The sequence below is a fragment of the Sinohyriopsis cumingii genome, chromosome 8 (genome assembly GCF_028554795.1).
Source record: "Sinohyriopsis cumingii isolate HCF-2022 chromosome 8, ASM2855479v2, whole genome shotgun sequence".
NCBI lineage: Eukaryota > Metazoa > Mollusca > Bivalvia > Unionida > Unionidae > Sinohyriopsis > Sinohyriopsis cumingii.
The window spans coordinates 108,997,089-109,022,032 of NC_142968.1; the positions used below are offsets into that span (position 1 = coordinate 108,997,089).

At 39.4% G+C, this 24,944-nt stretch overlaps 1 protein-coding gene across 2 annotated transcripts in view; it reads left to right on the top strand.

Annotated features, from left to right (window-relative positions):
- Window positions 1–1,431: 1,431 nt before the first annotated feature.
- The window catches only part of LOC149794356 (uncharacterized), a 59,928-nt gene continuing 36,415 nt past the window's right edge, over window positions 1,432–24,944 (top strand). The window contains exons 1-2 of one of the 2 annotated variants that reach the window (XM_089968511.1): window positions 1,432–1,522; window positions 4,141–4,227. In XM_089968511.1, coding sequence (XP_089824637.1) covers window positions 4,145–4,227 — 83 coding nt within the window. In that variant the 5' untranslated portion in view covers window positions 1,432–1,522; window positions 4,141–4,144. Of the gene's footprint in view, window positions 1,934–4,140; window positions 4,228–24,944 lie in introns of both variants that reach the window. The other variant, XM_089968509.1, reaches the window with a different exon arrangement.

Here is a 24,944-nt window from a genome sequence, read left to right on the forward strand (position 1 = left end):
GCCTGGAATATACTGAAGTGCCGTTAAGCCCTACGTATACATACCGGTTATACAGGACTTTGGTAAGCTCTAAATTTGACAATGGCTCAGATCGTGTACGGATCAGCCTATTAATCTTTCCTGCAGATGCTAGATCCGAGACGCAGTCACGGACTTAGATTTTGCCCTAGGAGCATGTAGAACTTGCCCTTTACAAAGCCTCTGTGTTGAGGCAAATAAACCACAGCCTTATCTCAGCCGAGCAAAATTGGACCTTACATTCAGTATACTACCCATCTACTAATCCATGCAATCCCGCGTATAATGTGGTCCTTATTTCCAAATAAATAACCTTGTACAAGTGCAAGTCACAATTTCACTCTACCTTTTGGTATACGAATTTGCCCGCGTCTAGAAACTGAAAAATCAGTCTTGCTAATACTGTGAATTTCTCCCATTCCAACTCACGGCAGTAGTTATTATAAAAATAAATTTATATTGATATTTGACAATCAAAAGTCCTCTTCCAATCCTCTCTTATGAAATAAGAGACACCTATCGTTGCCACATGTTACTGATAGCGGATACGGCATTCGTTTTTATCACATTCATTACAGTCATATTCAAACCACTGAAGAGCATCAAAGCACCTAAAAATCAAAATCATTATATGCTCGGATTCCCTTTCCACGATGAGAAACTCGCAAAATCTAACATTTAAAAATCCGTTAATACCCCCAAATATTACAGAAACCTGATTTCCTCATAAAATAAAATAATAAAAAATTCTGTACTGTTTGATGCCTAGTCACATTCCTATTATTGGTATATGGGAATAAAGAAAAGCAGCAAAATATGCTATTCGTGTGTGTGTGTGTGTGTGTGTGTTTTAAGATTTTTTTAAAATTACAAATACTTGTTATTTTATATACTTTTAAAAAGATTAAAATCTTTACCTTTTATCGTTTTATATTTTATCGGTTAACGTTTTCCTCTGTCTGGAAGAGCTTATCTCGTAATGATTTTAGCAATCCGTTTTCCTTTACATTTTGACAACCTGTCTTTAACTTTGCACCATATAGCCACGATTGTGCTGATATGCCGCTAAACCCTTTAAATGCACGCATACATACAGCTATGCATTATGATGGTTCTTATGGGAGATATGTTCATGCTTATATTGCCCGTTTATCTTATTATCCAGTTTTGTGAACTATAATTAGATGCATTAAATTTCATTTTCCCCCATAATTTAAAAAAAATATCACCCTAACTGGACGGGTTCCTAACTAATGTAAAATTTGATCCCTGGAGATCGCGGATCAACTTACGTTTAGCTTACCCTATCGAAAAATACTAAACGTTCTTCGCCCATAAACCTTTATTTGATAAGGAAGATTGCATCTACTATTTGCCCGCCGTTGTTTGGGCTGTCTAATACGTCGCTCATTCAGTGCAATCCACTCATTGCATGAATACATCGATACGGAAAGCACAAAACGTGCTCAGCTGAATGGTTCTCTGATGCAGCATTACATTGCAGGTAAAGGGATTCGATGGAATATTAAATTTAGCCTTTCATCTGTTATCTCGGTATTGATCATATCATAGATCGATTTGTATATATCAACATTTGCTCTCAAATTGGATTTTATCAGGCGCGGAACCGGCGAGGGAATTGGCCCGTCCAGAGTTACGTAATACGCATGTCTATTGTACGAGTTGTTATGGAAGCGTTTTCTTCAATTACGACGTCATCGTGTTACACGCCAAATGGCGTCGAAGATGTTTTAGCGAGACAGAAGCATGGAGGGAAAGTAGAGATGTAAAGTCAGTGGATAAGAAAATATTTTCCCATCTTTCTGCCAGATTATTTCCTTACCATGTTAGAGAAAACTTATCATAAATATGATCTTAGACCAAAGGTTTATCCATTTCCTGGAGAATCGCACAGGTAACGTATACGTTTGAATAATAACATAACTCTTTATCTCTCTTCGTCCTGACATTTCTTCTTTTACTTTCATGTCTTACTACTACTACTATTACTACTAATACTACTAGATTTCTCAATCGTGTAAAAATATTTACTAAAACAAAATTACTTATTTGTGCTTTCTTATTTGGGATGTTCATATTAACTTTTTTTATTATATGCTTGAGCACAAATGTGAAAAGTACGACGGATTTATGTTTCAAGTAAAAAGGATAAATATTTCATTTTAATATAAAGACAGAGATTGTTCGATCATTGTTACACAGTTTCAGTATTATTTTACGTAAATGTCAGCTCTGTGTCACGAGCACGAAGACCGCGGCACAGAACAACAGCGTTATGCTGTGTTAGAGCCTCGTTAAGTTAAATAAATACCGGATAAAAATCAAGATCAAAACAAACGTTAATCAGTAATAGTTCCGTCTTTCTACTTGTTTACTTTTGTCTGATTTTCTTCAAACGAGTAGAATCGGTATCCACCGTTTGTAATTTAGAAAATACAAAAAGCTACTATAACAAGAGAGAGAGAGAATTAGTCACATTCATGTAAATAGTGTAATCGTTACGGGTTACAGTTCTTTTATGTCTTAGGAATACTGTCGGCTTTGATGGGAGGTTACAAAATAAATTTTATTCTGCGAAAATTTCGTGTCTACGCAAAGAAGAAATCCAAAGGAGTAAAGCAGCATGACGATGCAAGTAAACTCATGACATATCTCAGTAGTGGTTATAAGTACCAATCTGGCTTCTTTATAATGTATACCTGTGGTTATCAATTCAAACTTTTCTGTTATGAAGAACTCAAAGGGTGAAGTCAGGTACTAGCATTGTATACCATTCAATAAGAGACTGAGTGTTCAAAGTGAAAGTCGAACAAGAATTCATTTGGACTTGTTTGATTATTGATAACTAGTATATACATACCGGGCTTTGGCAACTGGGTATATGCTAAAATACACTAACAGTTGACCTAGATTCAATGCAGCTTATTGTGTCAATGTTGGAGTCAGTTTGGGACGGTATTTAAATTATCGAAGATATAAATTTAACATTATTCATACAAGTACCTTTTTTTACAAGGTGTTTGAGCTAAACATTTGAACTAAAAATTAAATAAATTTTATTTTAAATACCCTTACACAAAATATTTGCAGAAAAATTGACAGTTCATAGAGTCTCTCTCTCTCTCTCTCTCTCTCTGGTTTGAATTTGAACGTTGCTGTATCCGGATATTCATAGCTGGAGTATGATATGGGCAGAATACAACTAATACAATACCATATAACGGTGAGGAGGTCTTACCGGCTGCTGTGGTACTTTTTAAAAACTCACCCAAACCTTATAATTGCTGCAGGGCGGGGGGAGGAAGTTATATTTAAAAAAAAAAAAAAACATCAGACGGTGGCTCGGATCCAAGATAACATGACTGAATGCTCTACTAACCAAGCTAACGCGAAAGATGGCCACGAAGGCAATTGCGACCCCAAGGAGATCTCCAAGCCCCCACACCAGCCACCCCTTCAAGGTTAATGCGGGACATTTCCTTTAACGACAATATTTAGAATACACTAACTTTCTCGCTAAACTTAGACGTTCAAAAGTTGAGGGAAAAAAAGTCGGGAAATAGAAAATACAAAATTAAAATTTTCAGCCTTTGCATTATACCCTGTAACACGCAACATATATAAATCTACTTAATTTACAAATGTCATTCAGAATTATCTAAAAAATAAAATATATGGATTTGTTTTGTATGTTCTTAGGTAGTCTAAAATGAATTAATTTGAAGAAGAAGAAGAAGAAAAAAAGAAAACGTGTTCAATAACTCATCCTTTTCATTTCTAACAGCATGACCACATTCTACGACTAATCAGGTACTCGAACACATTTCTATCTCAATAGAACATATACTTACTAAGATTACAAAGTATACGTTGACATTAATCCGTGTCTAATTACACTTTTAAATCGAAGAAAAGAGAACTGATCTGACAGAGGGATATATTGTTGTTGGGAACCATTACGCTATTTTAATACGAAAGAATATATCCTTGTCCAGTTCAATTTAATTAATGTACACGTTATTTAATATATAGGTATGTTATAAAAGCGTTGTAAAGCCTGGACTTTCCACTGAGAAATTCAGTCAATATAAATTTTTTCAGGTTGATGGACAAGAGAAAACTAATCAGAACAATCAAGCTCCACGACAAAGATCTGAATGGAATAAACATACTCAAGGATTACTCCAAGTAGGTGTCAACTTTCTTTTTCATTTTGCCCTACCCTCTGACATTACATACCATTCAGTGTACGCAGATGTTTGGTTTAGTTTAGTTCGGTTTGGGCCAATTTGATTTGGTTTTGGGCTTTACGGCACAGCTAAACAAAGTATGTTATTCAGTGCCAAGGCAATTGTCCATGTACACAAAACAGACGTCATCCCAGTCTAATCGAAAGGTAGGATTCGAACCTGCATCCAATGGGTCGCAAGTCTGACAAGCTAACCGATGAGCTACAGCGGCTTCTTTACTGGAATATTAAAACTTTATTTCGTTTTGCTCCATTGTACCCCAAGTAATAAAAAATAAGTACAGATTTCAGCGTGAGGTAAAATCGGAGAACTTTGAGAAATGCATCGATCTTGCATGGTAGTCCAGTACCCTATCATACCTCAGTGAAAAGAGACAAGAGTGAAACAAGATTCAGGTGACCAGATTATCTTTAATGGGAGAACATCTATCTTCCAGTGTGTTGAAACCGGGACTGATCAAAGAACAGCAGAAGTACAAAGCGAGCGCGCCGCTCCAGCTATACTCAGTCCCATTATATATTGTGTTATAGATGATTAAAATAAGGGAAAGTGTAGATGAAGGAAACTAATGAAAGAATGACTATTTTGTTCAATGAATAAAAGCACGTTTTCAGCCATCACATTACACATACATCCATCTATGCGTGCATATTCAACAAACCGATACATTTTATAGTTCTTTCTTTCACATTACTGCAACCTATCGACCCTACAGGAACTATAACATGTATGTTGGGGCTTACACTATGTACAATTCATACTCAGTATCCTGTTACTTATAGGATAAGACTCGCTTGCTAATGAACCAGAATGCAGAAAGTCCATAGTAAGTTTTTTATTTACGTAGTTTTCGTTGTCGACTTAACGTCGCATGCTTTCGAATTAGCCACCGAATGGAAGTTAAGTTTGAGACCCAGACTAAACATCTATGGCTTTGCAATCATTTTTTCAAAGCCTTTTTTTTTCTTCTTCTGAGTGTTGTAATTTATGTACAAGAGGTTAAAATTCGTTCATTATTTACAATGCGAGATCGGCGTAAGAGGTAATTAACTGATAAGTTTCTTTTCAAGTGGACATTGATATGTTTCCTTTATTTACTTTAAGTTTTATACGCAGGAGGACTTCTCAAACAATGCTGATATGTCAATTTCAAGAGCGTCACTCTCAAGGAAATGACGCAGCGATTAATTTAACGTACACATATCGAGCCACAAACTATATATATATATATATATATATATATATATATATATATATATATATATATATATATATATATATATGTGAATAACTTTGGATATTTTTTCTCTCCACGCGATATCATGATCAATTTGATCGTAGCAGCAAAACAAAAGGAAGCGTTGGTCTTTTGACAGATGTCCATAACCATTACACATTAACGTGACCTGCTTTTAGGTAAGGTATGCTATGTTATCTCTCCCTGTATTTCAGAACTTCAGGAACTGCAAATGTTTGTATTGCGCATGTTATAACATACTTTCAGTGGAACATCTGAAGAAAATCTGAAACTTGTAAACTTGTTTTAAAAAATTTGAAATAAAGCGATTGTATATAGTTTGCTTCCTAGCACTCGCTTTAAGCACACACTATCACGCATTAGAACCTTGTGGTAATCATATTGAACTAGATACATACATCATCCGGGTACGTATTTTATAGGCATAATTAAAATCAATCAATGCATAAGCATTCCTTGACACTTCTTTTAATACAATATGATGACAAGGGTCAACTATTGGGATTTTCTTTTCATTTAGAAAGTAATAATTGTGCAAAACTACGAGCGGTGGATTGGAAACTTAAGTCCCTACTTTGAAAAACAACCAGACATTATACCAGCGTCAAGGCTATGAAGAAAGAAAGTCCTCAAAACCTTATTGCAAAAGCAATTTAAACTTTCAACATTTGCAGGAATATTGTACGTTGCCACTTACATCAAGTCTCTCTGTTGTAACAATTTTCTCAACTACAAAATCATACTTGAAGAAGAAAAAAAAAACGCACCAATCAATAACCTGCATTTGTTGATTTCGTGTAAGATTCCTGGCGAAAAGGCTGGATGTATATGCAGATAGATTATAGATGTTTTGGATAAAGTCGTTCGTCCAATAAAAGGTCCTTGTAACTACTTGTGTTAATTCAGTTCAAAATTTCTCATATATGTATGTATGTATGTATGTAGATAGGTAGGTAGGTAGGTAGGCTGGTGTGTGTGTGTGTGTATAGCGGGGTAAATTAGAAAGAAAAAGCACGTCACTGGAACATAGGATAGAAGTTAGAAATGTCTAGCGATGGCTGCATTTGTTAATTTGACTCTTATCTTTCTCTTTTACATACAGTTTAATTTATGGAGGCCTGGTCATTGCAATCTTCAACATATAAAAGGCCCGTGATTTATTTTGAGTGCACACTCTTGAGACATATACTGCAAATAGTTTACAAACTCGACCGCATAACTAAAGATAACATTTACATTTTTGGATTTAATTGGATTTAATTGACAGCATTTCTGAGATGTTTTGTAATTGTAATTCCGAAATTCGTTGATAAACGTTTTCTGTTCGCTGCACTTTGTTTTTTATTGCTATAATCAGTCATTGTTTTAAAACTGACCGTAATTCACAATACTTCAATGTTTTGATTTCGAATTGTTTAAGGTCGACATAATTGCAATTTTTTTACGACTGAAATGCGCGTCCTATTAGATTACGTTGTCATCAATTTAAATGACGTGAAAATTATGCCGTTTCAGTTGCGTCGTCAGTACTGCACATTTTTTCCTCTTCTGTCTGTGAATACACTTAAATTTGATTATTAAACTGTAGGTTAAATTTTTTTCAGCTGCATACACTTTTTAATTATTATTTTTTTTTTTTTTGTAAAAACCTGAATGTACTTCATAAAGTAGAATGAAATATTCGACTTTCTTGCACGTGAAATCTCGACTTTGCTCAATTTGATATGTCTGGGTACTGGGCATATCGTTGTTACTGTACATGTTCACTATGAAGTGCATTGCCGTGTTAGTATCAAAACTTCAGGGAGACTGAGTAAACCATAGCTTTTATCAAAGCATACTTTTTTTTAAAAAAGTACTATAGAGTGTGGGACGCTGATTATTTTAAATGTTTCAGTTTATCGAGCGGCAGGTGTCGGTTTGGTATCAGTTTTGAAGTGTTTGTTCAGAGCTTGGAAGCAAAACTCAATAATACTTGATAATACCTAAGATAGAGATACGGGTTTACGGGCAAAACTATTGAACGAATTATTTCAGCATGCACTTTTTTGTTGTTGTTGAGTTTAATTATAGTGGCGTGCGCACAATTGTGCATGTGCCACTTTTTTCTGACTGCACCGCAGCCTGCTAGTTGTTCCTGGGGAAGGGAATGGTGCCACATCCCCCAGGCTTTTATGGGTTCAAGGAACCCTGATAGTTTGGCCTCAGTCTGTGGATCCATAAAGGTCCCTTACAGTTGAATGGTTGGCTGTCATTAGTGGGAAGGAGAGCTCGGGAACGGTCCTGGTTGCTTCACATCGCTGGTGTCTTGTTGCATTTGCCTGGTGTTTCTTGCGTTTTCTTCTTCTTTTTTTTCTTCTTCAAAATGTTCTTTTAAAAAAAAAAGGGGGGGGGGTGAGGGGGGTGATTCTATCAGCATGCATGCGATAATATTCGGTCATTTTTTGCATCAAATAGTTGCAGTTGATTTTGCCTTTTCTGGCCAAACACGCAATAAGTACCCTCAGAATGGTTCCGGTCCAGAACTTCTTGGATTCTGGATTATCAAGAAGAACACATGCTTTGGCTCATGGTAAAATACTTCCTGCCACTGCAACATTGCAAATCATATGTGTACACTCATATCTTCTACACAAGGCGATAGGCGTTTTTGTCAAATCACTTGATTTATGTGCAACTGAACATACCAAATTTAAAACTATAATGTGCTGAGTCCAATTTCTTGATACGTCCGGAAACTACGCAGCACATTGCGTGAACGTAAATCTACGAGAAAGGAAAATGTGGCCAGAGTGTTCAGTAAGAACATCTGAAAATGCATATAGTAAAGTCTGATACATTTAAAAAAAGTACTCTGCACAATTTTCTTGCAACAGACCCCTAAAGAACAGGAAGTGAAAGCAAATCAAAAGTGGTCCCAATATCTAAATTGCAAATTCAGCTAATTTGCCAGTGTAAAAAGTAGTCCCAATATCTGATTATCAAATTCAAATAATTTACCAGTGCAGAAAATTTCATTAATGATAAATAAAAATTAAATTTAATGTCAAAACACGCAGTACCAGTGGTACAATCCGTTGAGCGCATACTCTTTAAGTTTCATTTAAAACACGCAGTGCCAGTGGTACAATCAGTTAAGTGCATACTCTTTAAGTTTCATTTAAAACACGCAGTGCCAGTGGTACAATCAGTTGAGTGCATACTCTTTATATTACCTCCTCTACTCAAGTCCAGACATTTTGGGCGTAACCTCTTTTACTTAGGTCACTATTACCAAGGGGACAAAAAGTAGCGTCAGAGTGGAAGGTTTGTGATTGATACCTTTTCTGCTCCCAATTTTCAGATAGAATGAAAAGAAAAACAAAACAAAACACAACGATATTCCACCATCATTCCACCCCACCACCCCAACAATTAATGTATAGGATACACTCCGCGAATCATCTGTATGCAGCTGTTTTATAATGGAGTATGAAAAATATTGACTCGGTTAGGATTTGAGCATAGTAGAAATACAGTTTAATGCCAGTGCGCTAAAACGTCACTCCATAGACCTATACATTAATATTTATACTAATAATAAGCACAGTAAAGAATGTACCGACCGTTATACATCAAGACATGGAGTATTAGGATCTATACAAAAGAAAAAAAAATCTGGTTTCCTAGTGATTGTCACTGAACACTCTGTTGGACAAGAGGCTGTATTGCCAAACACACATCCATGAACATCATAGGCGGATGTGATGTTTGACTGTGTCAGGCTGGGGTATTACATGACAGTCCCGTATGAAGAGAACAGTCACACCTTGTGAAGGTAAAAGATCTTTCGTGCTGTCGCCGCCGTGGAAGTTCTAACCCCACCCTGCCCACTAGTGACACGAGAGTGCAGTAAAAACTGGAGCATATTTATCTAAAAGAAGAAATCTGTGCGACAGCAGGCACATAACCTCATCAGCAAAAAGATGAGCGCCCGCACATATGGTCAAGCCCTTCCTCCGCCGCGATTTTACCTCTAAACATGTTTTGGCCTACATTCGTAAAACTTAATAACTGAACATTATGCATGTTTTCCACACTCCACCCCGAAAATAATTCTGCGGGCGCCCCTGATGAAAAAAACTGGTTGTAATTTATTTATCTCTGTGGTGGAGACAACCACGTCTATTTATTCTAATTTTTTGGCAAAAACAGTTGTCTACAATAATCAATGTATATTTTTTTTAAATCCTCAAACCTGCCTTAAATAGCAGCAGAGGGGGCGAATCCGACATTTTGTCCAATCGTCATTTGGCTTAATTAGTACTTTCTGCACTCAGCGGATCCGGTGTAGTCAGCGCTGGTAAAAAAAAACGACGTCGTCGTCGTTGTCATCGTCGAGGGGCCAAATCGACAATTGTCCGGAACGTCATTTGGTTTAATTAATACCTTCTGCGCGCCGATCCCAGCGTCGTCAGCGTCCGGTAAGCACATCGACGACCGCGTCGATGTCATCGCCCCCTCTGCTGCTATGATCTTACAAACAGAGTGATCACTAACTCCTCCTCTTGTAGGTCAATTAGGTTATTTGACTGATCGGTAATTCTAAAATTAATTCTCGTTAAAAACCGATCATGGCATCGCATATAGACCGGATTAATCGGACTCTCAATGATCAAAAATCCCGGAGGGGCTGTTGGTGAAAACGAATAAAGGATATACCCCTGTTGAGCTTGATTTGATTGCTTGGTATCCACCTGGTAACTCCCTTCGATAACATCGCACACTAGATTAATCGCTATCACCGATGCAATATTTACGTTGTATGGAGCAATATGCCTACCACCATCTCCGTTATCGTATCTGAGGATAGTTGATGGGGGGGCGTCCGCGGGTGGATTCTTAGGCCATCCTAGTATGGTTCTTATTGAGCTGTTATAAATATCAACCATATACCCCGGTGTGCTTATTTCAATCGTCGATGATAACGTCGGTTCATGAACCGTAATAGCGATTTTTGATTCCTTTCCTGTGATCGATTTTATTCTGCGTTGAAATTCTTTATTGATTTGCTCTATTTGGTATGACCCAGTTGGTATTGTAACCTCCTCCCAGTCTGGGGTCCCATCGGGTTTATTTTTCCGTGCAAAAACCAGCGAGTTATTAGGTTGTTGTCCGTTAAATGCGTCCGCTCGAATATTAGGCCAACTGTGATATACTCGCAATTTTGCCAGCGCTATTTCCTTCACTGGAACCGGCGACGGGAAGTTCACACTGAATTCGGGTTTCGTTGACGTTATTGATATCATATTTGTTTGTACCGGAGTGGTGTTCTCCGCGATCCGCTGAAGTAATTGAAACCCTTCGGGGTTCAGCGACATTATTATTATTCGTTGTCTTTAGTGTCTAATTTCAGCAACCAGGTGGTTCCGGCTTCCAGTTGAAAATCCTCGATTTTTGACATCGCGGAGCTATACAACTGGACCATTGTGGAGAATTCAACATCGGATACGAACAAATTATCAATTGACAACGAGATCAACCCGGATAATTTCGAGTATGCGTCGGATACTATTTGATGTTTTACTGTATACTCGTTGAGTTTTTTTTGAAAACACGATGATATCTTCTTAGTGATTGCGTTGGCGACTCCAGCAACTGTTGTCATCGCGGAGACAGCGATTGGAACAGCGATCGGGGCTATCGTGGTCATCGTGGTCGCCGTGGATAAAATAACACCGGCGCCAGCTACTATACCCGATACCGAGTACACGACCGCGTCGATGGCGGTTATTTTTCTGCGGTATTTTTTTATTTTTATACGGTATTGTTCGGAAAGCGTTTTCAAATTCGCGGATAATTCTTTTGCGGTATCGAATCGATATTGATGCGACGTCGGTGATACCTCTGATTCAATTTCCTTGGTGGTCATTTTTATTTTAAAAGAACTAGTGTTTTTAATTACTTAGATTCGCTACAAATTCCACATACCATGTAATGTTTGCCCCGGCTAGATTTCTATCAACGGCATAAATTGTAAACTTTTCAGTTGCGTTCTTGTCTATAATTGTTGATATTGTATTGTTAAACCCGGATGAACTCGACGATAATATATTAAACTGCATCATTGAAATCAGTGTCAATTGATAAATACCCTTAACAGTTGCGGTGATATTTACTGTATTCTGTGTAGGAGTCCAATCGAATGATCCATGCCGAATTGTGTATACTGTGTTGATGATGTTCTCATGAGGGATTTTTATTTTTTCAAATTGCTCTGCTACTCTCGGTAGCCCGTCTTTAATCGCTTCAACATCAGTTCTGATTATTCCTACTTCCTGCCAATGCGCGTCTATATTATTCTTGTTCGCTGCAACATTAGTTTTGATTGTTTCTATTTCCCGTGTATTCTCGGTCATACTTTTTTTGTTTGCTGCAACATCAAGTTTGATTGTTCCTATTTCATATGTATGCACGTCTATACCTTTTTTGTTCGCTGCAACATCAGTTTTGATTAATCCTATTCCCCGCCAATACGCGTCTACATTTTTTTTGTTCGCTTCAACATCAGTTTTGATTGTTCCTATTTCCTGTGTATGCGCGTCCACACCCTTTTTGTTCGCTTCAATATCAGTTTTGATTATTCCTATTTCCTGTGTATGCGCGTCTATATTATTTATGATCGTTGTAACATCAGTTTTGATTGTTTCTATTTTCCGTCCATGCGAGTCTACATTATTTATGATCGTTGCAACATTAGCGCCGATTATTTCTATTTCCCGTTCATGCGCGTCTACACCCGTTTTGTTTGTTGCAACATCAGTTTTGATTGTTTCTATTTCCTGTCCATACGCAGTGATATCATTTATAGTTATTGTGATTTCATCCGGCTTGGTATTTTTTTACCAAGGAATTTATCAAAGTTGTCATCGATCCTGTTAACATTTTTTCGTAACGTGTAAAATTGGCCCGACAGCGTCGTAAACTCCAAAATAGTATTTTTTATTGTTGCAAGATTTGGTTCGAATACTATCGGGTACCCAAAAAATCTATCGATAGTTGTTTTCACATGCCCTTCGAGTTCGATTATTGATCTATTCAACCTTATACCACCGTCTCGGATTAATTCTATCATTTTCTCTATCTCCACTATATTTCGACCCGGTCTGAGTCGTCCGTCGCTGGTATACAGCGCGATAGTGTTCTCGTCGGCATCACGCTGTCGTATTAAAACATCATTCAGTGACACATTACCGGATTTCAATTTACCCTGGCGGTCTTGAAATACAACTATTTCATCTGGGTCAATACTGGTTAAGTTCAACGTATCAGCGATTTCATCCTCAATTAGTTTTTTTATGTCATCGGTGGCGGCTGGTTCCGTGGATTCTTTCAGCGCCGAAACCGATCGTCCCCAAATATCAATCATTATTATTGTAAATGTTATTCTCTAAAATCCGTTGAGCTTCTACGACCCCACTAGTGTATTCGTTTACAACCACATGAGGTGGTTTCCGCGATGATGAAATCGCCGCGAGTACGTTCAATACCTCACGGCCGCATATCGGTGGGTCACTTAACTGCTGTGTTGGCAGCGTGGAATAAAAAACCCGGGCTGAACACGCCCGGATATACCGCATAAACTCGTTCGGCGGGGCTAACCCGTATGAATCAAAATAGACGATCGCGCGCGGATCAATCGCGTACGCAACCCAATGAGTTCCCGCTCCGGAGGACCCATCGAGGTTAATTATGCCGGTTTCAATATTTCTTGGTGCCGCCGGTAATTGATCCCTCATAAAAACACCTCTGAAGTTTTTTATCGCTAGCGCGTTTGCGGCGTCTATTAAATCAAAATTAGACATGGGAGTCATAGACTCCCGAGTCAATAAACGGTTCCCGGTAGTCTTAGACCCTTTCCCGAGTACCATGAATACGGGGTTCCCGGTAGTCTTAGACCCTTTCCGGCCACGGGTCGTTTTTTTTTGTAGCCTTTCCCGGTTGCCTTCTTCAATGCCATTCCCGCCGCGGTACCAACGGCTCCTAACGCCGCCGCCTTAGCAACTGCTGGTGCGGCCGCGGCAATCAACGCTGGAATCGCGGCTAACAGCGGAAATATCCCACCGGTCTTTTCCATGTTTTTAATTGCTGCGGCTGAAAAATCTATTTGAACACCCTTTTTATTCTTCATCGCATCATTGAAATGTTTTATTTGACGCGCCGTCAACGATATCTTATGATTACCACCTGCCATCTGTGACGGCTTCAGCGTTATTGTGGTTCCGCATTGTTTAGCCGACTTTGATCGTAATTTCTTGACTTGACCATCAGTCAACTCTACACTGACGACACTATACGACATTTATTGTAAACGCGTTTGTGCTTTCAATTACATGTTTTCCACTGGCGCATCAACGATTCTCATTCGTCCACCAACACCTTCCAACAGCATTGATTTATCGCTGAGAATGACAGCAATAGCTCTATAATCAGCAATAACGCCGCGAGTTACATTAGCTCGGAAGTGTATATCAACGACGGATTGTCTCGTTAAATCAAGATGTTCCAGCGAAAAGTAATAGATCGGATATAGTTCTCTGAAATCATATTGTGATATTTGCAAACCAGTGTCGACGTTTTGATCACGACTCATATACGACAGCAACCGATGGTACACGCGTGCAATATGGTTTTGACCGTAATTAAGCTGTATATCCTCGGATGGTTCCTGCTGACCGTTTATTCTCAGCGAGACGTCAGTAACGCCTAATCGATCAAATATCATATGGCTGGATAATTGATTATCAACTCTCGTCATATCCTGCAACGCGACAAATATATGACGTGGAGCCGAAATGCCTTGTTGTGATGCCAGGTTCCATGTGAATATACCATTGATATTTGATTGCTTAGTATCTGTTGTTGTTGTTAGCCAACTTAGTAATGATTTTCCTCCCTGCTCCATAAAGGATAGCAATCGTGCCTCTGTGGTAATGGATGGAGTTATTACTGGCATCCACAATAATATTTTAGTTAAAACGACTTTACCAGGGTCATTATTTGGATTTGCAAGATCCGCTGGAATTCTCCAAATTGCATTTCTATCATCACCTTTTCGCACAAGCACCACGGTATGCTTTGCTCCGTAGATAACTTTTCGCACGTTCCTACAAAATCCAAATATATGATGCAGTGGAATCGCGCATGAGAAAGATCTACGCGGTCCTGTTAACATTGATATGCGTGTTGCAGCTCCGAGGTTGAAATTAGGATCGCTGTTTATAATCATATTCTCAACATCAGCGTCATTGTTATTAGCATTATTTCTTGGTCGTCTTACCACAAATTGCGAGTTTCCAGCAGTGTTTTTATTATCCTTTGCAAACATCATAGATGGACCCGCTGATCTTGTATAATCGTCGGAATATCTTGCTAGCCCGATTATTGTTGTAGCAACATCAACATCGCGTTCTATAGACTCGATCTCTCGCCCGTCAATGAGATATTTTGCGCTCTCAAATAGCGCCATTACGCCGTTATTGACTAAGCCAACTTTGGTACCATCTGGATACGGTGCTGGTACAGCAGGAGTATCGGCCTCTGTTACAAGTTCTCCTTCGATTTCAATAAACGCTTCACACGGTAAAAAATATTTACTGGTATCATGGACTTGAAGTTCAATTCGCGATCGTATGTTGGGTTGTACTGCATGATAGGAATAAAATTGATAATTACGGACAGAATCATCCTTGTGCACTGGTGCGTCCATATCAAACGCCGGGTCAGCTGTTCGTTTAAACATTTTATTTAATAATACGCTGCTGCATCTAAATCATCGTCGTGGTTTTAAACCACTTCCCGCTATTATGTTTGCGATGTCATCTTGATTATTGTTTACCAACGACGCTAGTTTTTCTTCCACGGCGTTATTTATTACTTTACTGACATTTGCAGGCATCACTGTCGTTGATGGCATCTGTTTTTTTCTTGAAAATCTCTTGGATTTCACCAACGACATTAGTTTGTCCCGCGCGGCTGAAAGCGCCTTTCCGGCAACATCTCCAATAGCACTAATACCCTTATCACGAATAACATCAATAGCCTTCATTCCTAATTGTTTGGCTAACGGCGCTACTTTTGGAGCCATTCTTGTAAATAACCCCGCAATGGTGCTACCGAGACCGTCTCCGTACCACGCGCGGTAAACAGGCAATCGCGAGTTTACCACGTAGACGAGTACTGGTTTATCGTGGTTGTAGTGTATGATCATCCTTATTAAAAACACCAGTTTTCCAATTAGTGATTGTAATCACCAGTGATTGTGATCACCAGTGATTGATTACCCCCCCACCGCCGTGTGGAAAACCGGAATAAATTTTATCAAAATTTCCTTGGGTTTTTACCCTCGATAAAAATCCGGTTTTTTTCTGGTTTTTTCTTGATTTTTAGTCATTTTTGGTCGTTTTTTGTTGCCTATAGTCGTTTTTTTCTCGATTTTTCAGAAAAACATCGATTTTCTCTAAATGATTTCCTTGGGTTTTTGCCCTCAAAAAATGGCCAAAAACAGTCAAAAAATAGCCAAAAACAGTCAAAAAATGGCCAATAACAGTCAAAAAATGGCCAAAAACAGTCAAAAATTAACAAAAACGATAATTTTTTTAATCATCCACGAGTTCGTCTATGAGCGTTCGATATGAATTAATGTCTATGATACCACCTGCAAATAACCGCTTGCAAATATCAGCGGCCTCATTGATTATTTCCGTAGAGTTATTTCCGGCTCGTTTTCCTCCGATTAGTACCTCTAGCCGTGATATATCACTGAGAACACTACCAGGACAGGTAACACTAGCGTTTTCAACTAGACCACTACCACTTGGATACCCCTCTCCGCTTGTTTTTTTAGAACCAGCTTTTTTTTGACGTTTTTCTCGGACTTCTTCTTTTTTCTGTTGTAGTATTTCTTGTTGTTGTTGTATATCATAATCATCAATCCCCCTTCTAAATTCTTTATATCCCAATTCTTTTGTATGCAAGCGATCAACCCCTTTATTCGTTTTATACAACCAATTAACCCAGTCATCTCGTTTTATATTACTGTTTTTATACTCGTCTTTTAAAAAGTCATTTCTTGAATAATAGCTTTGAGCGGCAAAATTACCAAAAATCCTATAATCGTCGAATTTCAGTAATTGAGGTCGTTTTATTTGTGTTATAGCATCTTCAGTGAGTTTATCTATAAAGGAGACCCCTTTTTGAGTGGAAATTTTTTGAAGTTCACCAACATCACCCTGTTCAGAATCATCAATATCAGCTAATCGTTCATACTCTCGTTGGGTTTTTATATCACTGGAAAGTTGTTTTATCCGTTGCTGTGTTTGTTCTGTCTCTGCTGCTATCTTTTCAAGTACAGGAAGAAGAGGCACCTCTTTCCGTTCGCCCTCCTTAAGAATATCCCCGTATATTGCTCGTTCTGTTGCAGCTGTAACATCCTTAGTCGCTTTAGTTACCGGGGCAAAGAGTTGTTCGCTTCCAACAGTAAAATCGGTTTGTAGTTGCTGCCGCGTTTGAAGTTGTTCTCGGACCCTGTCTCGTAACGGTATGAACTTTTTAAGCGCTGCTAGCCGCTCTCTGGCTAGCCGAGTAGTAAGTGATTCGCCTACCATTATTGTAAATTGATCCGCAATTTTCTAATTTTCCGCCGAGTGTACCATCGGGAGCTCCACGGAGTTTTCGTCTATAATCCTTCTAATGTTTTTGATCTTACTAGAAATCTCCCGGCGTCGTTCATAAACACGTCCGAGTTTTTTTCGTATTATTTCAACGGCAGTGAATAGTCCAATGAATGCATTTGCGTCATTGTGGTACAGGTTCTCATTAATCGTATGTTGTAATCGTTTTATAAAAAAGTACTCGCGGGCCAGGGTAAAACGCCCCCGTTTCGACTGTTCGTTAATAATCTCATAATCGGATAATATTTTTTCACTGTCGAGACCATCAGATAATTCAATTCCTTGATTTTTTAATTTTGAAATCTCAGTTAATATATTATTGATGTCTTGGGAATCCATATTCTTATAAACATCTCATTTCTAATATCAAAAATTTAAGTTAAAATTTAATAAAATTTAAGTTTAATAAAATTATTGGGGTCATTTTTGACCCCGTTTTTTGTATGGACAGTACAATGCCGTAGATCTCCACTCGAGTGTTGTGGCAGATTGCAGGCATACATGGACAGTACAATGCCGTAGATCTCCACTCCAGTGTTGTGGCAGATTGCAGGCATATACATATACTTAATTAAGGATGAATATATTTACAATGAAATGATTGATGGATGATGGGACGACACAAGACAGCACAAACATAAAACGGCGGGGCGGAACTCTACGGCCAATTCAACCAATCAAAAGCAACCCAATTAAATTAACCCGGTTGCATGATTGTGAACAAAAGACAACCACACGCCCGGGTCAAGAGCGTGGGTTAGTTTTGATTAGTTGAATTGGCTTTCGAAAGCCCCAGGCTTATAACGAGTCAACTTATATATAAAGTGACTAATACAGCGGCGTCAGTCACAAGGTGTGTGTTAATTTGAATTCCCTTGAATCGTTGAATCCTTAAATACTTATTAATGGTGTTTCACGGCATTTAAATGAAACCAAATACTCAAATAAAACATTAAAAAAAAGAATACAGCTGTTAGATAACAGCGTGTATTTCATTAGTTTTCATCGTAAAATGATTAATTAATCGCAACATTAATTGGACTTCAAGGGACGTAACTCTTGTCATGCGACGCTATCACAAAACGAGTTATCTCCCTTTGATGTTATATATGAAAATCGAATTCTGTGACTCGTCTTTTTTGAGATCGCTGTTTGATATACTCGTTCTGCTACTCTTCGTATTGAGGCGATACAAATGTCAAAATATTTTCCTGCCTCATTCATCGACTGAAATATTTTTTCCTCGTAAGTTGTTGTATCAAATGACTTTACGGGTTTTGCTTTCTTTGAGTATTTACCAGTTTGGCCTTTTTTACTATTTTCACTCTGAGAGATGGCTTGCAGATTGCACAGTCTGTTATTTTGATAATTAGAATCAATGTGATCAATAACGAGACTATCTTTGATCAATCCGTGGAAACATTCATAGATGATTCTGTGACAGAGATATTTTTTCCCTCCAGCAGTAAACATTAAATACCCGTGATTGTTTTTCCATCCAACCGGCTTCTTCAGTCTGCGGTTTCTAACAATACCGTCGCGAGATGCCTCGTAATTGACGAGCAGGGAGTGCGGCTGAAATTCTTGGTCCATTTGTATAATAATACTACTTGTCTAATTTATTATTTGGTTTAATTATGAATCTTTCAACGTAGTCTTGGGGGGTTTTGATGACGGAGTCAGCGGTGGGGTCAATGACGGCGTTTTTAATTCGTTTGTCATAATAGCGTTTTAGTTCCCTGTATCGCTTTCCGCCACAATTAATACACAACTGGGATTTTCCTCTTACACCGACGTGGCAAACCAAGCACGGTAGGGGGCCAAGAGAACCATTACGAACGCTTTGTAAATTATATCCGCAGAATTCACCTCTACATGATTTATTGCACGGGGTTGTCGACCCAATCATCAACCATTTGCAGTGATTCATTATACTATATTCTTTCATTTAAATACTTGTTTTAATTATATGGATGAGTTCGAGAGATTAGCAGCAATTAAGCCCCGGAAAAATATTAAGTTCAATCTCGATAGAGTCCTCAAGGACACACCAAAAGCGTTAATAAACGATAGAACCCTGTTAAATAAAATACGCGATTGTATCAATGAATTCAAACGTGATGGTGCATCTCATAGTTGGTCAACATTTCGAATTGATGGCGTTGTTGATGCTACCATGAACGACAACCGCGCAGCAACGATAATATCACAACTTGACGGTAAAAGATATTTCTTCAGAGTAAAATTCATTGTCCGGGTGAAATCAGGCGATTGGATCATACGTGATAAATTTGAACCAGTTCTCAGCGACAAGAAAACAGTCATTGTCAGCCGCGACTCCAAGCCGGGGTTGTTAACCGGAATTGACAGACCATACTATGAACGAGCGTATCCTGAAACATCAGTTGTTTATGGAATATACCCGTTAAATAAGAAACCTGATATCGGAAAACTGAAACCGATGAAACAGTCAACGGGGATAAATTGTGTAGCAGAACGAATAATAGAACATTTTACAAATGCATGTCGAGGAAACAAATTGACTGATTTACGACGTAGCAAAATCAACCAGTGGGAACTAACCGTAAAAGAGCGTGGAGCAACCATCAGCGACATAGCGAGATTAGAAACATCGCTGAGATTTCCAATAACCGTTACAACGATAACCGGTGAAGTATTATACGAATCAAAGTACAAATCAAATGGGGCCCCAATCAAAATTATTGATCATAACGAACACGCATGGACGCCCGCGATCACAATATTTCCACGGGATAGAACAGTAAAGTATATCCCGGGGGAATTTTTAGGAGAGGACGGTTTTCTCGCGGAGAGGAAACTATTTGATGCTATTGCTTGCTTGTGTAAAAATGACCCTGTATCAGTGTGGTTACTTCGCAGCGCTGAAAACGACATGGATACCTTTGATCAGTTTGTAAGACCAAACGGCGAATTATATCGCACTGAAGCATTTCACAACAGGATGAAAAAAACCGCCATGGAATTTGAAGAGCATGATGAACAACTGCTAACAAATTGTTTTACGATTCCATCGGTTGTAGCTCATGTTGCAGCAAGGAAAAATGCGTGGAGACCAACGCGCAGGGAATTTCTACCGGATGTACAATCCAGTTGTTTGGAATACTATCACGGTGGACTATGGAACACTGAATACAACCGCGACGCTATGATCTCGGTTGATATGGTTGCCTGTTATCCAGCGAGTTTTCTCGGGTATGGATCCGCCGCTGAGTACTTTAGACGATTTGGACACCCCAGTCATGAAATGACTCGTGTTGCTATTAATGGACCACTGCCTGATTTTGATTTAACCGGATTCGCTCGCATAGTATCATTTGAATTCGCGGCAGGACTCCATCGCTGTTGCTATATTTGGATCGGTAGACACATGGCTGAAAAGAAGTGGCTGCCAATAGCGCTGCTACGGTATATGATTGATTGTAGCATGCTAGTTTCGTTGATTGTCAGTGACGCGATTATATCATACCGGGCACAGACTGAAGTCTGGTTACCAGAACCGGAGCGTCTAGATAGCATAATTGACGAGTCCAGAAAAAACATTGATGCCGACGAGGAATATATCATCGAATGGTCCAGGAGGATATTTAACCAACGAAACCGCGAGGCAAAAGATCTCGGTAGAAGAATAATTGGTAAGTTCACACAAGGTGGAAAAAACCACGACTACAAACGATATTGCTCACGGCTGATTATAGATGACGCAGAATATGATTTCGTAATCAAGGACGCAGTGGCAAAAAATAGATACGTGAACTGCAAAACAGCTTTCTTGTCCAATGGAACGAGGTTGGGTACAGTTGTTACCTACAGCGATGGAGACAGCCCGGCGTATCCACATTTGAGGGCGTCTATGCTGGGTTATGCCGCTATCAATTTATTCTCGATGATAAATAGATTCCCCGATACCGCGGTTAGAGTAGCCGTTGATTCATTTTATGTTGACGTAGCGTATAAGGGAAACGTAGCCGAGTTTACTAGTCCGGACGAGAGTTGGGGTACATGGAGAATTAAAAATGAAATACGACGCGATTATTCCCCGTCAGCAGATGTCACCGTTGAGAACAACTACTTACGCGGTGATAAATTGTCAGAATGGTCTAATGCACCATCGTGTTCTGATCCAATTTGTAGACACAAGACGGTTTATTTAAGCGGCTGTGGCGGGTCAGGAAAGACGACTCGGGCAATTGAATTATTTCGAACGCGGGCAAGTATAATCGTGCTTACACCGACCCATAGACTAGCGCGAGAGATAAAACAACGAAATGTTGACGCCGTTACTTATCACAGCTTTTTTCGATACAGCGGCGGTGAGTGGACTCCTGATCGAATGGGTGAAAAATTTATTCCCGACATTATCATCTGGGATGAGATATGTACTGTTTCGTTAGATAGTTTACAAATGTTTCTTGAGTGGTTGCTGCGCGCGAATACAGCGGTAATCATGTGTGGAGATCATGGCCAACCACCACCATTTGTCGGCGAGGGTCCACATGATTGGTTAAGGGGTTTTGTGGACTATTATGAAGAAACCGATACTGATTACCGAGCACTTGATGAACAACTGCGCGAGGTTAAAAAACTAATCAGATTACAGCCGGATAGAGTTCAGTGTGAAATAATCCGCGAGGTAATTCCGGAAACGCCGTTGAATGAATTCTGGGAAACATGGAGACCAAACGATTTGATTGTAGCGAGTAGAAAGATAGTCAGAGACACACTTCAGCGGAAGTTGTTTACGTTGCATAAGGAAAAGTTTCCAACGCGTCCAGTGCCATTATGTTATAGACCCGCGGACACACGGCGGCAGAACATTGAAGTTGAAATTCCAGGCCGGACAGAAAAACAAATTCTCGTGCTGAATGATATCGTGCTCGTTGATATCGGTGTCGTCGAGGACGCGCTACGTGCTGATAAATCCCCGTGGACGCTAGGATACGCAACAACAATACATTCCTCGCAGGGACTAACCATCACGGACACAATTGTTTGGATAGTTGATAATCGCATCGAATGGTCGAATCTAGTCTATCTTGCAGTGTCCAGAGTACGAAGGATAAATCAGCTTCGAAGAATTGTTATTGACGGAGCCGGTGACGGAGTCACTGACGAAGCCGGCGACAAAGTCACCATCGATGCAAGCGTCATTGATAGAAAACTCTCGGGTTACCGCCAACAGGATAAAAAAAAACAGCGGCGTTTTGATATTGATGCCGAATTAATAATCTCGCTACGACAACAACAGAATAATCACTGCGCGAGTTGCAATTGTATAATGAGTTGGCGTTATTCGGATAAAGACACTCGCCAATTTACCGTGGATAGGATCGATAACAGTCTCGGTCATGTCAAAAACAATGTGAGATTGACCTGTCTTGAGTGCAATAGACGCAACGGCGCTAGTTAAGACCACGTGGTGGCAATTGAGTATCGTTAGGTATCACTTGTAGTTGCTCGCGTGTAAATCCGCGCTGAGGAGCAGTTGAATCCAGTCTATAGATCGGTGATCTACCAGTTGATCGTGTTATCGTTGATATGTTATGTGTGGTAACACTCCAAATAGGATCAGTAGCCCTTTTTTTACCGCCTTCAAGCTCTCCTGGTTCATACAGATATCTAACAGTGACATCGCCGAGAATCGGCTTGGAAACGCTATTTATTTTTGATTTTCCGGGTATATACTCGTATTTAATCGCGTCGCTGGGCTTCATGTTGATTGCTCGGGTAATCTCGTTATTTAACGCTGCAATTACACCTGGCAACCTTTTAACCCATTCACGAGATCGTTTTTCTTGGATGAATTCCTTCGCGTATTGATATCCAAATAACCGTTCAGCAAGAGTCCGATTGAATCGTTCAACAATTGCCTGATCACGATGTAGCGCAGTATGACCTCGTCGTATCGCGACGCTATGATGTTTCAGCGTTGATAAAACAGCGCCGCGAAATTCACTACCGGGATCAACTTGTAATAGATTTGGCCAGCGCAGAGGGCCTCTTCGATAAATTCTTTCAAACGCAGCGGCTACTTCAGTTGCCGACTTTGTTTTTAACGGCTCCGCTTGTTTGTATCGACTCGCAACATCAACTACGGTTAGCGCGTATTTGTAACCGTTGTCATGCGGCAGAAATAGTATATCAGCCTGATGAACTTCATTAGGTACGCTGACATCAAAGCGCGAGAAGTTGATTTGTTTAGGCGGTGGTAGATAGATTTGCCATATAGCCTGTTTGGATAACCAATTAGCCGCAGTGGTCTTTGTTACCTTTGCAGCGCTTGCAAGCTTACCAATTGCGGCCTTCCCCTTCCAGTATCCTCTCGGAGAATAATAGATGGATTCCATGTTGTTATTATAAACGCTATCGTTTTCAATTACCAGCGCGAGAAGCTCCGCTTCCAATCATTAATTTACCTTTCATAGCCGATTTTACCAACCATGAAGCCAATTTTTCTTTGACGGATTGATCAGGAATAGCATTTAATGCGTGAATTAATTTTACATCCGCGATATGACGCTGTTGCAGATCGCTACTTTTGTAAGCAACATCATGAGCATGACACGCCTTATCGATAGCGTTTATTGGATACTCACCGGGTTTGGGCTGATTTTGATCATCGAGTCTAATATCTAATCGTGTTCCGGGGCCACAGTAGTTATATCCTGGGAGGTGCTTTTCTCCTGGATACTTTGCCCACGGTGTTCCGGGGAGTTTTGCCAATTTGGCTGCGATGTCACCTCCTCGCTTTTTTTTAAAACATCTCCGGGTCTAATAGAAATAAATCTAAATTTCTTTGTACCGCATTGTACACACTTACCAGTAAGCGCCGATCTGTTATTTCTTGTTGTAGCGGTTGTCATATCATTTGTGCCAGTACGCACTCTACACTTCACACAATATAGATCCATAATTTATGTATAGAGATATGAATATAATTGATTTTTCGGCGACTAAAACAAGAGAACCAGTTAAGCATGTTGCAGCGTTACCAAACTCGATCCGGATGATTATCATCGGACCATCTGGATCCGGCAAGACGCAATTGTTACTCAATTTAATAATGAGATGGATGAAGTGGGATAAGTTGTATTTAATCGCCCCTAGCGTAGATGATCAACGATGCTACGAGGTGTTGAAAGATTTCAACGAGAATGCATCAGCGATCGCTAAAAAAAATGTCATCGTGTTTATTACAGATATCAATGATGCACCGGGTATTGATGATATTGATGGCGACGTTAACAATCTAGTCGTGTACGATGATGTTATGTTAGACAATCAAAAAAACCCAGCTAGGATATTTTCCAGAGGCAGGCATAAAAACACTGACGTGATATATGTCACTCAACGATACACTCAGATTCCAAAAGTAATTAGAGACAACTGTAATATTCTTGCTGTATTCAACGGCGTTGATACACACACGCTACGAAATATTTGGCAGACATGGTGCGGCGGTGACATGGACTTTAATGTTTTTCGAAACTTTTTTAGTCATGCTCAGTCGACCCCACATGGATTCGTAACGATAAATTTACATGATCCTCGGACACGATATCGTATCGGACTTGACCAAATATTCGGTTAGTTGTAAATAATTTTCATTGTAAATAACCACTTAGCAGCAGAGGGGGGCGATGACAT